At 37.1% G+C, this 17,236-nt stretch overlaps 1 protein-coding gene across 1 annotated transcript in view; it reads right to left on the bottom strand.

Moving 5' to 3' along the window:
- LOC109835448 (protein TIME FOR COFFEE-like) overlaps window positions 1-4,394 on the bottom strand; it is a 7,181-nt gene extending 2,787 nt beyond the window's left edge. The window contains 11 exon segments of the mRNA XM_020403430.1: window positions 1-96; window positions 1,116-1,526; window positions 1,609-1,684; window positions 1,787-1,853; window positions 1,943-2,213; window positions 2,299-2,391; window positions 2,488-2,539; window positions 2,640-2,964; window positions 3,045-3,422; window positions 3,536-3,937; window positions 4,018-4,394. The exon segment at window positions 1-96 is cut by the window's left edge and continues 4 nt beyond it. Coding sequence (XP_020259019.1) covers window positions 1-96; window positions 1,116-1,526; window positions 1,609-1,684; window positions 1,787-1,853; window positions 1,943-2,213; window positions 2,299-2,391; window positions 2,488-2,539; window positions 2,640-2,964; window positions 3,045-3,422; window positions 3,536-3,937; window positions 4,018-4,129 — 2,283 coding nt within the window. The 5' untranslated portion in view covers window positions 4,130-4,394.

The following is a 17,236-nucleotide window of genomic DNA, read 5'->3' as shown; positions in this document are numbered from 1 at the left end:
ATTGGTAGCTGCAGGAGTAGATTTTGAGGTTGGCGTCGCTCGATTAGGGGCAACAGCAGGTTGCTGGTTCATAGGGAAAATGAATGCAGGGGCATGCTGTAGATAGACCAAGGGTTGATATAATAGACCGTTAGCATTGCAGCAAGTGTTTTGACAATCCGGAAAGTAAATGAGAAAGTACTGTCTCAAACTTAAACTTAATTTGTCTCATTATCTTCTATTTGCAAATTTTGTTGGGAAAGGACAGAAAAAGTCTGAGGTGACTGCTCAGGTGTCATGGGCTTCTCCAAGTATACCGGAAGTGTTTTTGAAGGTGAATTGTGAGAAATGAAAATTGAAAAGGAAAATAAACTATTACGAAATTGAAAGAGGCTAAAAGGCTAACGAGAAACTCCGCTTTACCTTTAATTGCCTATAACTCTTCAATTACTAAATAAAAGAAATGTTATTTGCACTTTAGTAGCCTTAAAGTCTACAACTTATTTATAGCTTTGGTACCTCATAATTTTTTTATCAGACAAATTTTCATAACCAACCTATTTTGAATTTTATTCCCAAAAACAGACTCATTTCAAACTTAATTTCAAAAACAGACCTAGTTGGCTGAAACTGGGTCGATTTTTGAAAAAAAAAGTTCCCAAACTTCACGGGAGTTGAAGTTCCGTGAAGATTTTTACATAACAAAACTTCACGAGACGTCAACTCCCGTGAAGTTTGGAAATTTTTTTTTCAAAAACCGACCCAGTTTCTGTCCAACTATAGGTCGGTTTTTAAAATTAAGTTTGAAACGGGTCTTTTTTTGGGAATTTTTTGACAAACAGGTTGGGTTTGAAAATTTGTCCTTTTTTTATCACACTTAGATACCCTAAATTTTAGACCTGTTAAACTTTGATACCCAAAGCTTACAACATTTTCACTTTGATACCCAAAGTTTTTATTATAATACTTTGATATCCCTAACTAATGTGTGATTATCAAGGTTTAAAAAGTCAAAACTTTGGGGGTATCAAAGTGTTATAAAAAACTTCGGAGCAAAGTTAGAAAAGGTATAAACCTTAGGATACCAAATTGTAAATAACCCAAAAAAACAAAGAAAGTTATATTACAAATCTCACCACGATGTTGGGGACTGCTGAAGAAGATCCTGGTTGAGAAGGTTGCTGGAGTAAGAACTGCTTCCTCTGTGCAGCTTCCAAATAGTTGTTAGCTCCTGTTGGCGTTGAGCTCTTCTCTTTAGGGGGAGTGATTGTTACCATTGGAGATTTATCTTGCAATGGAGCCAGACTTCTTGGCGGATATCCTCCCTGTAATGGGTTACCAAGGATTGCTGCTGAGTCTGATGCTGGCACTGCATTGAGATTGTATTGCTTGGACCCATAAAGAGGATGAGCAGCAGCAGCTGTTGGTGATGGCCAGAATGGATTCATGCGAGAAATTTGCTGGTGGTAGTAAATGTTCTGTGCAATGTAGCAGTGGGTTGCACATCTCTTTGGTCGATTTTGTGGTTGAAGGAAAGGTGAAGGTTGCTGCATGGCAAATCCAATTAAAAAACAGACCACTAAAAAAAAGCATGAAAATATAAGAGTAGGAGAACGAGGAAGTAAATACCTGTAAAGGCCTGGCACTTCCTGAGGTTCCATCCATGGGTACAACTGGTTGAATAGATGGAACTTGACCCATATACCTGATTGCAGAGATGAACATCAATAGAAACTCAATAATGCGTAGAAACCCACAAGTATTTAAAGAGAGAAAACAAAATAGATGAATCCATCGCATTGCTTACCCAAAGTGAGGAAAACCACCGGGCCAACCGGCAACTGGCACAGGCAAAGGCAAAGACGCTGCTAATGCTGGAAACAAATTTTGAACAAATCACATCTCATCTGAATTTGACCAAAACGAAACACTTGCAAGGTTCTATCGAAACAAGAAAACTTACCGGGCTTCTCCTGCTTAGAATCAAGCTTCCCAGATTTTGCTTGTTGCTTAGGGACCTGCTGCTGTTTGCCGCTGCTACAAATACTAAGACTATCTTTATCGTGCTTCTCTAGATCGAGTTGAAGAGTGGGCATCTTCTCCGATGAACCTTGCTTCTTCAAATCTAATTCCCAAGACAAGAAATTTCTGGCATTCTGCTGATCAGAAGTCCCCTCATGCTTTGATGTTTTCTCTAACTTCACTTCCCCATTCTCAATTTCAGATCCAGGCATCTGAACAAACTTAAAATAAGTAACAAAAGCACAAAAGATTATGTGATTGAAAGCTCAGTAATAGGCAGATATTCATCTTGCACACCATTTTCTTCCCTGGGCCCGTAGATTTGGGATCAGAAGCAAGGTCTGATAAGCCATCCCTCTCTGAAGACGACTTCTCAGGAAGTGGAGGAGCCTGCAAAATTAAAACCCAGAAAACATGGGAACTTTGTCATTGGATTAAAATTTAAACAAGAAATACAGAATACTGAAAGATGAATGGATATCCCACCATTAGATCGATTCTGAACTTCTCTTCTCGAGGGCTTCCATTAGCTGGTGGGCTGAAAATTAACCCAAAAAAAGAACACGAAAAGCAACGTCAATCAGCTTAATTTCAAGATAAACATGCAAATAGAAGGATAAAAGAAACTTCAAACTCACGCTTTGGCTTCTACTGCTGCTGTAGCTTCTTCAGAATTGACATTTGACTTGGACGGCAAAACGGCAACCTCTTCCTTCATTGGATTGCAGCTTTCGGGCTTCGCCAGATCTTGCTGGGCTTCGACAGAACGCTTCGGATCGCTTGAATTAATACCGTTTTCAATGGCGGAAGGTCCTGGAGTTTTCTTCTCCAATCTCGGTGAGGAAACCTCCTCAGCTTTTTGGGGCATTTCAGACTCCATCTTCGTCGGCAGTGCCACAGAGCTCGCTGGGCTTGTTGGGCTGTCATCTTCAACCTTAAGACGTGGCCTTTTCCTCTTTGGAGCTGTGAAGACACCAAGAAAATCCCACATGAACAATTAACTCAAGATCTGAAATTAAAACCACAGTGACAATTATACTCACCAGTGGTGGCCATAGGCAAATTGGTAGAAGCCGATGGAGTCTGAGAGATTGAGTTGGGAGAAGAGGCCCTCGATTTCGCGTCTGTGCTCAAGCCATTGGTATCCTTGGTCTCCGCCGGCGGTGTTTGCCTTGTCATTCCAAAGAGGACCTCTGCAACCTCCATCTCAATCTCTTGAACAAAAGATGGTGACTTTACCATCTTCGGCGGCCGGTGCTTGTTCCCACTCGATATCTTCTTTTTTCGAAGTGAAGCGTTCGATGAAGATGGAGAGATTGCTCTATTCGATGAAGGGCTTTGCCTCGCCGGAGAAGTCGAGGCCTGCCGATTGATCAGCTCTCCGTTTGCAACCCAATATTCTTGTGACCTTTTCGAAGATGCTGCACCACCAAACATAATTAAAACAAAAAAAAAAATGAACTTATAGCCCCCACCAAAAAATTAAGTTTCATAAAACAAATCAAGATCGACTTTTTTTTCTAAACTTTCATACATGTCCTCGCTTTCCTCGGTATAGAAACCCCAATCACCTCCTCCGCTACCTTCCACGATGCCGCCGGAGGCCTCGACGGCTTTGTCGAGAAGCTACTATTCCTATGATGATTATTACTATGACTATGGTGATGATTTTGCTGTTGAATCGAAGAAGATGACGGCGGAATCGCCGACGGATTTGTCACCGGCAACTTCACCGCCACCGATGCATCCTCCTCATCATCTTCACCATCATCCATACTCTCCTCAGAGCTATCTTCTCCTCTGCTCACTCTCTCCCCTCGCCTCCTCTTACTCCGGCTGCTCGATCTCTCTCGATCCCTATCCCGATCTCGATCCTTCTTCACTCCTCGATCTCGAGGTCTCAACGATTCTTGCGTATCGACAGCTCCATCCTCTTCTGAAATAAAATTAAAAAAGTCAGCATAAATTTTAAAAAAGTCAAGAAACAAGAATCGGAAATCGAGATCGAAATAGAACCAGGCGAATCTCTAAGATTCGTCGCTCTCTGCTGCCGTCTCCTGGAGATGCCGCCGGCGACGCCGTTGACGGCCGCCAGGCCTCCTTTCCTCGCTTCTCGATTCCTATCCATCATCTTCTCCCTTTTCTAATTCCTCTCATCAAACCAAACCCTAGATCCCCCTACTCTCCTCTACTTATCTCTCTCAGCTTCCCTTTCTCACAAATCGATCCCTTGCCAAGAAATCGAACCCTAGATCGCCAGAGATCCTTATAATTCCTTAAGAAATCTCGATCAGATTCCCCCCCAAAAAAAAAATTGCTCCTTTCAGATTAGATCTCTCTCGCTCTCTCTCTCTTCTCTTCTTCTTGCTTTTTTCCCCCTTCTCTTTCTGCTGCGCTCCTCATCCTCTTTCGGTTTTTACTTGCCGAACTCCGCTCCTAGCAGAATCGATCGGCTGAGATTAACTCTAAGCGGACGACAATCAATCTCCACTGTCAGATCTAGTCAAGATCTGACGGCTTAGAGTAGATTTTGCCAGCATGGCGATAGATCTGACCGTCAATACCTGGGACCACTACGCGGGGCCGCGACGTCTCTTTTAAAATATCGCTGGCTTAGGCCTCAAGCATCGAGAGGGGCCGACACGTGGCCGTCAGATGCCGATCTTGACAGGATGCAGCCGGTCCTCCCTACCTGATTGGTACACGCGGCCAGTCACGTTCATTAATTTCCCCCGTTTCCGGTCCTCCCTTTTTTTTAACCCCCTGCTGCTAATGCGGGCCCCACCTAGAAAGCTACGGTGCCGAATTGACGGACCAGATCTCTAGTCTCCACCTCTACGTTGACAGAGACGGCCCGAATTCGATGGTCGAGCCTATCTGAGCAGTATGAACGCGCTCTGTCGTCCGATCAGCTCGGTGGGACCCGCCGTGGTCCCCCCCGATCGAGTATAATCTCCCCGCCGGGCTCCGCTTCGTCGTGAATAATCCACGTGGTGTTGTTGCTGACGTCACCCTCACACCATCACCCTCTAGCAAGTCAAAATCTACCGCTGCGTAACTAAAGCAGCTTTATTTAATTTCCAATTAAGTTTTAATAATTTTAATCACAACACTTAATGTGACGCTTTTTCGGTATACTAGTTTTTGGAGGCGTCCGCATAGGATAATCTATGAAGGGTGAAAGTGACAGGAGATGAAGATGTTTGACACGTGTACCAAAAGCGCATAGCGGACACGTAGGAGGTTAGAGTGCTATGATTGGTTAGCTACGGATCTACAGTTGTTGGATAGCTGCAATCATTAACATTCAACTTTTTTTTTTTTTGCGGTACAGAGCTTAATTTTTGGGGGTAATAAGCAAATATTGAAAATATTGGGATTAAGATCTATTATATAATAATTCTCAATTTCATGTTATACCATCTTTACTTCCCAGAGTTTCGAAACATAATTTTAGAATATCAAGATATAATTTTTAATGTGTAATTCTGTCAACATATAGCTATCTTTCTAGATCATAAAAAAAGAAGGTTAACTTCATTAAGTAATCCTTTTTTTTAAGTTTTTCCCCTCAATAGACAAATTATCAATCAAGCTTAGAAAAATGACACCTAGGTCTCTATATAATTGATTACATTCTGAGAAAGAGAGAGAGAGAGAGAGGACAAAACGTGGGCAAACAACAAGGAATGGACGGTGCATGCATCGCAGAATGCTACGAGGGTTTTTCTTTTTCAATTTTGCGTGTGTATAAAGCGAACTAGAATTTTACAAATAATCTATACCTGTACAATGCATAAAAAAAGATTGGGATGCTAAAAATTTTTAATTTAATCCTTTCAAATTTGATAATTTAAACTTAATTATTTTCTTTCTTTAATTTATCTTAAAGTCTCGTTCAATAAGTCTATTAATTATAGATCATTATAATGATAAGATTTAATTAGCTTCTTAGGCTCTTAAAGATTCCATAACTTATTTAGGGTATGTTTGGATACCATAGTGATTTTGGTATGGTGTTTTCAAGACACCATGGCATTTTTGTTCAAAAATGTTTTCAAAACAACATGACAAGTATTTTTGGCCAACAATAGTTTGACCTTTTATAACATATGTGACCAGTGAATTCTGAGGGCTCGGTTTGCATTATGATCGATGATTTCTGCAAAGGGTTTAACTTGTGGGCTTGTAAATATTTCATATCTTCTAGCTGCAGATAAATGTCCCTTTTTTGCTTTTGTTTTTGTTTTTGTTTTTGTTTTTTGTTGCTGTCTTAAATATCACGATTGTTTGTTCTGAGATTAAGAAATTGTGGGGTTTTATCTAGAAAATGATGGTTTCTTACCATTTCTTTCTTTAGTTAGTTCTAGTGTAGCTTGAGCCTGTCGAAAGTTAGTGGCATCATGTTATCATCGTCTAAGTCTTCTTCCTTGACATGGGATTAACAACGGAGCACAATTGTGTGTTTTATAGGACATTTCAAGTCTTCCAATCGTTCTCCATTTAATGAATAGGGATAATTACTTGTTTTGAAATTTGTATTCTCAATAATTCTTTAAGCTTATATGATGTACTTATTAGTCTAACATGTATAAGGCATGCATATCTGTCTTTCATTTACCATGCATATCATTGTTTATGTAGAGTTTACATGTATATGTCTGAAATTGTGAAGGTACGGTACTTCCTCATCATTTCTTATGGCTAACGTTACTTTATAATTATTTTTAGAGCCAGTGATGTTTCCATTAATTGCTTCAAGCATTCTCGCTCATGCTATTGTTTTGGTGTGTTTCATATTGTCATTTACTTCTATTTGCTATCAGCTACAATAATTATTGATGACGCTTATCAAGGTCAATTAAATTTATGCAATGGAGCTAAAAATCTTTTGCTTGAATATAATATGCTCATATTCTCTATTCAACTGTTTGACTTGCATTTGTTTTACGTGATGCATATGCTACTCTTAAAAATAATTGTCATAATGCTCAACTATCTAATTGTTAGAAATACAGTTAGATTATCAACTTATTTGCTGCTTTGCAAATGTAGCCAACATGTGGTTGCAGTTCATTTAATATGTTTTTTGGGAAAAATGTGTCCAGGCCCTAAAAGCAGAAACTTCATGTGACAAGACCCCTCATAGTTTTCCCCATGTGGATCAGCCCCTTGAAGTGTGACACTTTGTACTGCAGCCTCTTTTTATTAATTATCACATGCCAGCTAAGTTAAAATTCCCAAACTATCCTTATCCTCTCTCCTCAATCTCTCTGACCCAGCACTCATATCATCTCTCTCTCATCTCCTCTCTCTCTCTCTCTCTCTCTCTCTCACCTCTCTCTAAAACTAAGAGCTTTCTCAAGCTCGTCGTCCTGGCCGAGACGCACATAGCATTAATCTATTAGTTAGAAGAAGAAAAGAAAAAAAAGGAAAAAAAAGAAAAAAAAAGGTAAGGAGAAGTAGAGTAGAAGGGGAATGAAGAGAAATGCCGTAATTAAGAAAAAACGAAAATGTGTATTAATGTATCTTTATGAATGAAATTACTGTTAGACCCTAGAGGGGGGTGATTAGGGTCTTATGCTAATCTAATCCGATTAAATGCCAATTAAAATTAATTAATAAGTTATCCTAGCAAGTATGAAATATAACAACTATATATAAGCTAGGATAAGCAATATGAACAACAAAGAGATATATCCTATATGATAGAAATATATGCAAGGATATGTAAACAATAAGATATATTCTAACAAAGAGATATAGACAATGTATGAGCAATGATATAAAACTAACACAAGGGGTAAACAATTTAACTACAAATGTGATAGGGCAAAATGATTAACAAGCAATACACAATGACGATGTAAGATATGAACATGAAAACAAGTGCGCCAATGCAATCACAAACAAAGGATATGTTTACGAGGTTCGGTCCCCACGACCTACGTCCCCGCTCCTCACCTCGAGGAGATCTCCACTATCACAACCGGGTTTTCTACGTTCACCCGAACAACGTTTACACCTCACAATACAATCACTATGCAATCACACCTCACACACTAAGTGTTGGTCCTAGCCCGTGTCCTCCTCCTCAAGTGCTCGGTTACAACCTCTCCCTAGGCACGTCAACCGACGCCACTCCTCTTGGATTCGACCCCGTCTCTCACCACACACTTCTCTCGGTGTACAAGTGTATTACAAGTGAATCCTCACAATAAGCACAATATAAATCAAATGATTTGTTCTCTAAACAAGGTGAGAACTCAATTAAGCTCACTCTCAATGTCACAAACCCACAACCCTAAATTATACTATGAATGTAAATACAATAAGCTCAATAGGTTGTGTGTGAACAAAGAGATAATAAAATCAACTAAACTCAATATGAACACTAGCTTAATAAAAAGATAATCAAACAATATAAAATATGAAGCTAGATTGAGTTTAGAAAACTTCTCAATAGATCAAGAGTGGAAGGAGAAGAGTTGGATGCTCAAACACCAATAGATGATCTCCTCAAGCTCTTGTGGAAGTGATTCACAAAACCAAAACACTCAAATGCTTAAAAGCTTATAAACACACTTAAACCAAACATAAACCCTTGATTAAAACTCTCTTAAACTTGTTTTTAAACTCTCTTGGCTCACTTGAAAAGACATCAGCAATGGGGTATATATACCCACTAGAAATCTCAGCAAAAACCCCCAAAACAAAATGACCAAAAACCCCAGCAAACAGCTCAGAGAAAGAGCCGTTAAAAAGCAACGGCTATATTGTCGGTCGACCGAAAATTCCGTCGGTCGACCGATGGAAAAATTCGGTCGACCGATGGAAAGTTCGGTCGACCGTTATCCAGGTCGAAAACAGGAAATCAAGCAAACACTTATCCGGTCGACCGGTGCGGTCGACCGATGGAGCTTTCGATCGACCGGACCGGTCGACCGACCAACTCTCTGCTGCATGGTACAATGATTATATAGACTTAATAAAATATGTATATGATTATTGTTAAGTCCAAAAACAATGAATACCATATTTTCACAAAATTGCATATTCTATGCAATATTTTCAAAACACTAAATATGATTTCATTAAATATAAGCTTGTTAAAGATGAAATCATATATAGGCATATTAACATGAAACAAAGTAGTATTTTCCAATTCTATTTATTTGTCTCATATATAAACTCGAAAACTATTACACCAAAAGCATATATATACAAAACCAAAGCGTGTATGTGTGTATATGATTGAGCTTAAAGTACTAACACACATAATATAAAATCTACAACTAATTTACCCAAGCTTGATCTTGATCTTCATTGTAGCTCAACTTGGTACACGTTGCGGATGAAGCTAAACTTGGATCTTGAACTAGAATTGCACGATGCTTCACTCCACAATTCCGCCAACCTCCTCTTGATATGATCATGAATGCTTAATTCATCCAACCTCCAACTACGTTGTTTGTCTACAATACATAGGAAAATGCAAATACTAAACAAACAACATTAGTGGTAAATTGTTTGTAAATCATCATCAAAACAAGAAGGCCAACAATTACCACGGTACCGCCGAGCGATATTCGAAGCAATATAACGAGAGGTAAAAAATGAGCCCAAATGAAAGGAAGATACTGTGTGATAGACAATATAAAAGGCTACACACCGGCGCAGACGGTAGTGAAAACGGAGACCGGAGGTGGCCGTAAAACACGCGCGAAGTCGGCACGGCGCTGCTGTTTTCTGCTCGCTGCTGCCGTCGAGCGATGTTTCGGATGTTACCGAGAGAGATAAAGAATGAGTTAGAGCGTGATACAAATTGGAGGTGATAGGCAACATGTAGGGCTACTCACCAAAGAAGAAATCGGCGGAAACGGAGATTGGAGATGATCAGAAAGTGCATGCGAAGTCGGCACAAAACTATAGTTTTTTGCAGTGCAATTTCTCGCCGTTCGGGTTTGTTCTTCGCTGTTCGGAGATTTTCGCTGCTGTCCGGGCTTACCGGAGGTGGGAGGAGGTTACTGGGGTCGTCGGGGTGTCTCGGTGGGCTCCGTCGGAGGTAGGAGGAGCTTTTCTCCGTTCCCAAGAGCCTAGAACTAAGATGAAATAGAGCTAGAACTAGCAAGATAGAAGCTAGAACTGGGGGTATACAAGCTAGAACTAGGGGAATAGAAGCTAGAGCTAACGTATAAGAAAGAACTAGCAAGTGTGTATGTAAAAAACCATTGTTGGGTTTAGAACTAGCAAGATAGAAGCTATAACTGAGGGTATACAAAAACTTGATGCGGTATAAATATGTACCAAAAAGGTTGCAAGTGCACAACCGTGTCAAGTTATAGTATTTAAGATATCGATCCCACGAGGAAGGTGTTTTGTAGGAGAAAATATAAAATCGGTTCTTATGTTGTGTGCGTGACAAGTAGGTTTCATACAATTCTAAGATTCTTACAAGAATTAAATTCACATCTTAAGAAATAAAAACAAGAAAAAGAAGACTAATTACAAAATTAAAAAGAAAAGAAAAATCTAAACTATGAACAAGAAATAAATCTAATTACAAAGAAAATAAAAATCTAAACTACAAAATAAATTGCAGAAATTAAATGCAAGAAAAATAAATCTACTCTACAAATTAAAGTGCAAAAAGAAAATAAAAAAGACAAGAAAGTAAATCTATACTACAAGCATGAATTTAAATCTAACTAATAAGCAATAATAAAGAAATTACTAAAAAGAAATAAAAGAGAAAAGAAATGCAAACCTTCAAATTGCTCTTCATCTCCATCCTCATCATTCAACAAAGAGGAGAAAGAACAAATTTAAAGAGGAAAAAATTATTTTTATTAATTGCAACTAAAGTTATAATTTTTGGAAGGCCTTCTCAATTAAGAGTAGCCCTCCTCTCCAAAAGGAGTTTACAAAATTTTCACACCTCTAACCCCTCACTCTCTACCCCTATTTATAGTAAACATCAGTGAATGAGAGCCATTGGATTCAAATCTTATCCAAAACCAACAAAAATCAGCCATTGGATTGTAACTGCCTGGACGTCCGCATCGATACCCGCATCGATAGGGGTATCGATGCGGGCATCGATACAGGCATCGATGCGGGCATCGATGCCCCCATCGATGCAGGCATCGATGCCTGCCTCTTCTCCATTGCTGTCCGCAGATCCTCTTTGTTGTTGGGCTCTTGGCATCTTTGGGCTTTTTGGGCTTCTTAATTTCTTCATGCATTTTATTTTGGATTTGACTTTGGGCTTTGATATTTCTTGAGCTTTAATCCTTCATCATAGCTTGGGCTTTTGGATAATTTGGAAATTGATTTTCCAATGGCTTCATTTCTTCATTTAAACAATGAGTTTTTGTTGAGAGATAGACGTTCGAGATTTATTCTTCATTAACCTGCAATTCAAATATAAAAACAATTATTAGTGGTATATTTATTCATATAAAATAGATAATGAGGGTATAAAATTGCAATAAAATGTGATTATCAAATACCCCCACACCTAAACTTTTGCTAGTCCTCTAGCAAAAAAAAATAAAAAGAAAATTCTAACTCACTTTCGCAGGAATCGCGGTTGTATTTAGCGTATACAACAAGCCTTTAAACCCCTAGGTTACCCTAGTGGACGAGTTGTAGTCTCGTGAGGGTTTGCAGTGAATATACCCACAAAATTCAGTCAACTTGCCAAATTAAAGAAGTCAGTAAATAACTAAATTCACTTGATAACTTTTAGATAATCTAATTGGAGCCAGTTATCACTCAAGAAAACATTTTTATATATAACTCTAAGGTATATTTTCAAGAAAATCTTCTCATTGTAGCAATACAAAACCAAACCAAACTTAGAAATTTCATTTAAAAGTTTTGAAAAGAACATGCTAACTCTTTGTTTCAAATAATTTTCAAGTTGCTTGATTTAAAATATTTTCCAAGACCATATATACAACTATAAAACATTTATAAATTTTTTTTATTATTATTATATATTTTTTTAACTCTTTCATCCTTGGTGATTTTTTTTCTACTTTAACGGGCTTTCTAAGTGACCATTTAACGAGTTTTGGGCCAATGGATCCCAACCCAAATGGGCTTAGGTCATTAAGTATGGAAATACTCCTTGGGCTTAATTACTCGGTCAGCTTAGGCTTTATAAGATAGAATCACCTTGAATTTAAGAGTTTTTTTTTTCTTTTTGGTGCCCATTTTTCGCACTCTTCTTTTGCAATTTTTTTTTGTATATGTATATATATTTTGAAAATATGTAAATCAAGACACTTTGAAAAAATTATTTTCAACTCTAAGTTAAGCATGCAAAAATTTCATTATTTTAAATAAAAGTCCAAGTTAAGGCTTAAGTAAAGTATACTACTTTGAAAATCATTTCTTAAGAAATTTATTTAGAGTTATCATAAAAGGTGAACTTAAGTAAATAACTAACTAGGGATTAGAAAATTTCAAATTTATCAAATAAATCAATTATTACATAACTCTATCAATTTGGCAAGTGACGATATTTTTAAATTTTTTTTAAAAAAAAGGGAAAAAAAACAAAAATATAACTAAAAATATAAAATAAAGAGAAAAAATAACTAATTCCCACCCCCACACCTAAATTTTGCATTGTCCTCAATGCAAACTCTATGATGCATAAAGTAAAGCAGATAAGAAGTGAAGCACTTACATTTGGTCGGCTGATAAAAATCTGCAATTACCTTTGGTCTGAGGAGGAGGAAATCAAACATTTATTCTTTTCTTTTTTTCTTTTTTTTTTTACAACTGAACAAGAAACTCTCAAATGAGAGAAGAATAAATTCTTTTTATTATTCTGAAATAAACAAAATAAACAATGTAGAATAAAATATTCAACATGAAGAGTTCATGTTCTACATTGAATCCTACCTTATTGCTGAAAATTCTCCCACGGATGTTAAATAAATTCAACATGATATAATCAACAATGTGCTGAAATTCTAAGCATTCCGGGGTGTTCAATGATTTTTGTGGCAATGGAAGGTAGGTATTATTGGTGTCATGCATATTGGACTTAGATTCTTGATTTGTGAATGTTTGTTCTCTAACAACCAATTTTTCTTTAACAATTTTCTCAACCCCAAGATTCATGGTTGATGTGTAAAAATTTGGTTGTTGTTTATTTTCCAAAAATCTTAGTTCATCAAGAAAGAGTTTTTCAAAATTCAGTTCAAAGCAGCAATTGTCCTGAAAACAAAAATTTATTCCTTTTTCTTTTTTTTTCTTTTTTTTTCTTTTTTTTCTTCTTTTTTTTCCTTTTTTTTTTGAAAACTGAATAAGAAACTCTCACATGAGAGAAGAATAAATTCTTTTTATTATTCTGAAATAAACAAAATAAACAATGTAGAATGAAATATTCAACATGAAGAGTTCCTGTTCTACATTGAATCCTACCTTACTGTTGAAAATTCTTCCCCGGATTTTAAACAAATTCAGAATGATATAATCAATAATGTGAATTTTTAAGCATTTCGGGGTGTTCAACAATTCTTGCAACAAGGTAAGGTGGATATTATTGGTGTCATGCATTTTGTATTTCTTAATGAACTTAGACTCTTGTACTGTGAAGTTTTGTTTTCTAACAACCAATTCTTCTGTGAAGTTCTGAAAATTTGGTTGTTGATTATTCTCCAAGAATGTAAGTTCATCAAGAAAGAGTTCTTCAAAATTTAATTCAAAGCAGCACATGTTTAACACAGTTTTATTATTCTCAAGGACCTGATCTGCTTCTTCTAAAAACTCTAACTCTTCATCAAAAATTTCCTCAAAACTCAAATCACACTCTTCTTCTTCTTCTTCTTCTCTGAATGTAGTTTATTTCTAGAGGCTGATTATTTGGTTGGTCCCCTGGATTAAAAATGTTGAGATCAGCAGTCAAATTCCCAAAGGACAGCTTCATTTGACCAGTTCTACAGTTGATGAGAGCATTAGAAGTGGCTAAGAACGGTCGTCCTAAGATGACAGGTGTCTGTCCTTTGGGATTGGAAACAGGCTGTGTTTCCAAGACTACAAAATCTACTGGAAAAATAAAATCTCCAACCTTAATCAGAACATCCTCTAACTCACCCATAGGGACCTTGACAGATCTATCAGCCAACTGTAAGGTGCATTTGGTTGGGTTCAGTACACCTAGACCCAATTGTTGATAGACTGAATATGGAAGCAAATTGACACTGGCCCCTAAGTCTAAATGCGCCTTTTCAATGTGAGTATTACCAATGATACATGAAATGATGGGGGAACCTGGATCTTTACGTTTCAAAGGTATGGGATTTGACAGCATTTCATTGATATTGGGGGCTAAAAAGACTTTCTTTGGAACATTTATTCGCCTCTTCTTAGTGCACAATTCTTTTAAAAATTTAGCATAAGATGGAATTTGTTCAATTACATCTAAGAGAGGAATGTTGACCTTAACTTGCTTGAATGTTTCTAGGATCTTCTCCTCCTGAGGAGAGTGTTTCCTAGACCTGAGTCTATCTGGAAAGGGAGCAACCGGTCTAAATCTATCAAAAGCAGGCTCAGGTTCGGGTTCAGGTTCTTGGTCATCTGAGGGGAGTGATTGTTGAATAGGTAGAACTTTTGTAGAACTAGAACTGTATTATTTTTTTGGTGCGTTAGTCAAGTAGAATTCTACTAGAATTAGAATTGGGATAATTGGTCATAATTATCCCACAAATTATACTACCTATATATATAATCATAAGTTCTTCTCTCTCAAATTATCCCACACATTGGAAAGAATACAATTGGGAAAAAAAAAGTGAAACGTCACCTCCTTCCCTCTTGGTTAGTTTCTCCGCCTAGAAAATTTATCTGCCATGAAGTCAATCATCCGTTCATTTTTCTGTCTTTACTTTGTTTTTGTGATGATTAGATCTTTTATTATTATCTTCAAGATGTATTACTTTATTGATAGCTTTTTGACGTTAAATTACTTTATTATTATTTGTTTGATCAAAGTTTTCTCTCCACAACAGTGGTTTAGGTTAAGAATATAGTGTTGGTGGGTTAGTGCTAAAGATATGCGGGCTATTTATGTTTTTTTTATAAGTTAGAAAGCAACTTTGCGATCACATTGATGATTAGATGTTGAATGGTTAATGGTGATATCTATTATTATTAAATCGGCTCAGTAAATTGATTGGGATATTTATAGTTCATCTGTCGATCATCTGTTTAGCGGCCATGGATGATTCCTGTGTACATTTCATTTATTTGCTGATTTGGTTTCAGCGATCATGATGAGATTGGTCCAAAGGGTTAATGGCTGAAAAATGCTTATTTTTCTTTCTTTATGATGTTATGAGATTTGAACTTCGACATTTATGATCCTCCACTAGAAGCTCCACGAAATGTTGCTGATGCAGACGATGACTCCGATAAAGAAGACGAGTTACAGACTCAACGAACAGCTGTAGGAGTTTGGAGAAATTCTATGGCAGATACCATGTGGGATGATAGAAGCCATGTAGGATGATGGAAGTCGAGTCACTCTGGGGATTTAGATTTTTATTTATTTGTAAACTATTTTATTATTTGAGATGAATAGTGATGCTTTATTGCATTATATTTTATAGTTATTACTAGAATTTGCTTATCAATATTATATTATTTTTAATATACAATTATTAACAATAGTAATTTATACCCACCATTACCCCCACCAAATTATCCTACCAAATTATGCAACTTCATAATATTATCCATCATTATCCCACCAAATTATCCTACCAAATTATCCCACTTTAAGAATTACCCATCATTATTCCACTAAATTATCCCAGTGTCAAAACTGAAACGTGGGTAGGAGACTGACAATTATGACATCCTGGGAAAGAAACATGATTGAGTTGAGCTGGAGCTCGTTCCTTAATTTCTAAGGCTTCTAACCTCCGCAGAATTGTCGCCATCTTCGCTTCAGAAGCAATGTTTGACTCCAAGGAAAGACCACTAGACTTAGAATGGGGAACTGATGAAACCCTGTCATCGCACTGTTCCCATTGCATTGTTTTTTCAGAAAGACTCTCCAAAAACTCCCAAGCTTCATCAGCATTTTTCCTCATAAAATCCCCGTGGCACATTGATTCTAAGGAAGTTTTTGCAGAATAATCTAATCCCTCATAAATTATTTGGCACAATCGCCATTTCTCTAAACCGTGATGAGGACATTGGATGAGAAGATCTTTAAATCGGTCAAAATACTTCCAAAAAGGTTCTCCCGGGATAATTTTAAAGTTTTGAATGCTGTTCCTAAGCTTTACCGTTTTATGAATAGGAAAAAATTTCTTAAGAAAAACGGTGACAAATTCATCCCAAGTTGAGATGGAATTTGTTGGTAAGCTGTACAGCCATTTTTTAGCTTTATCCTTAAGAGCAAATGGAATAAATCTAAGCTTAACCGCATCTTCATTTAATTCTCTCATTTTAATCATAATACACACTTCCTCAAATTCCGAAATAAAAATATATGCGTCTTCTGTTTCATTACCAAGGAATTTGGGAAGCATGTTTATGTATTGCGGTCTAAGCTCAAAACTTATTCCATTTGTTTCGGGGAGCCTAATGCATGAGGGGATTGCATTCCTAATGGGATAGCACATATCATGAAGAACGGGTGGATTAGGATGCTCCATTTCTATGATTGGTTCAAAGCGAATTAATCGATGTGTATTATCCCTAATCCACTGTTGCATACACCAAAATATTTCTTTTTATTTTTTTTCTTAAATTAGTTTTTTTTTTGAGAAGATAAAGAAAAAGAAAAATCCTAACTGAAACAAATCAAAACAATCACTTTTCAATCAACTCTAATTCTAGGGTTTAGCCTAACTCAACTAGACCAGCTCCTAACCAAAAACTCCTACAGTGAAAAGATCAAAGTTTTACCCAGGTAGTTAGCCAGGTAAGGATAGTACTAGAGGGTGATCAAAGATCAATTAAGTACCTCTTTCCTTGCGGAGCGCTTTACGCAACCCCTAAACCTTGCCTTAGACACCAACTAATCTGAGAAAACTTAAACCGGTTCACTTAAGGATTTCTTGTTCCTTATTGAGCTCGAATCCTTAGGGGCCAACGTCTAATGAGTTTTATTAGGCTTGGGTGGTGTAGTGAGGAATTAGTGATTTTTGGGCTAAGGAAAGGGTGATGAAATCCCTCACCTTATCTTGATTATGGGGTTTTGCCC

The sequence above is a fragment of the Asparagus officinalis genome, chromosome 3 (assembly GCF_001876935.1).
Source record: "Asparagus officinalis chromosome 3, Aspof.V1, whole genome shotgun sequence".
NCBI lineage: Eukaryota > Viridiplantae > Streptophyta > Magnoliopsida > Asparagales > Asparagaceae > Asparagus > Asparagus officinalis.
Note: the sequence above shows the minus strand (reverse complement) of the source record. Positions and strands in the feature narration are given on the sequence as shown.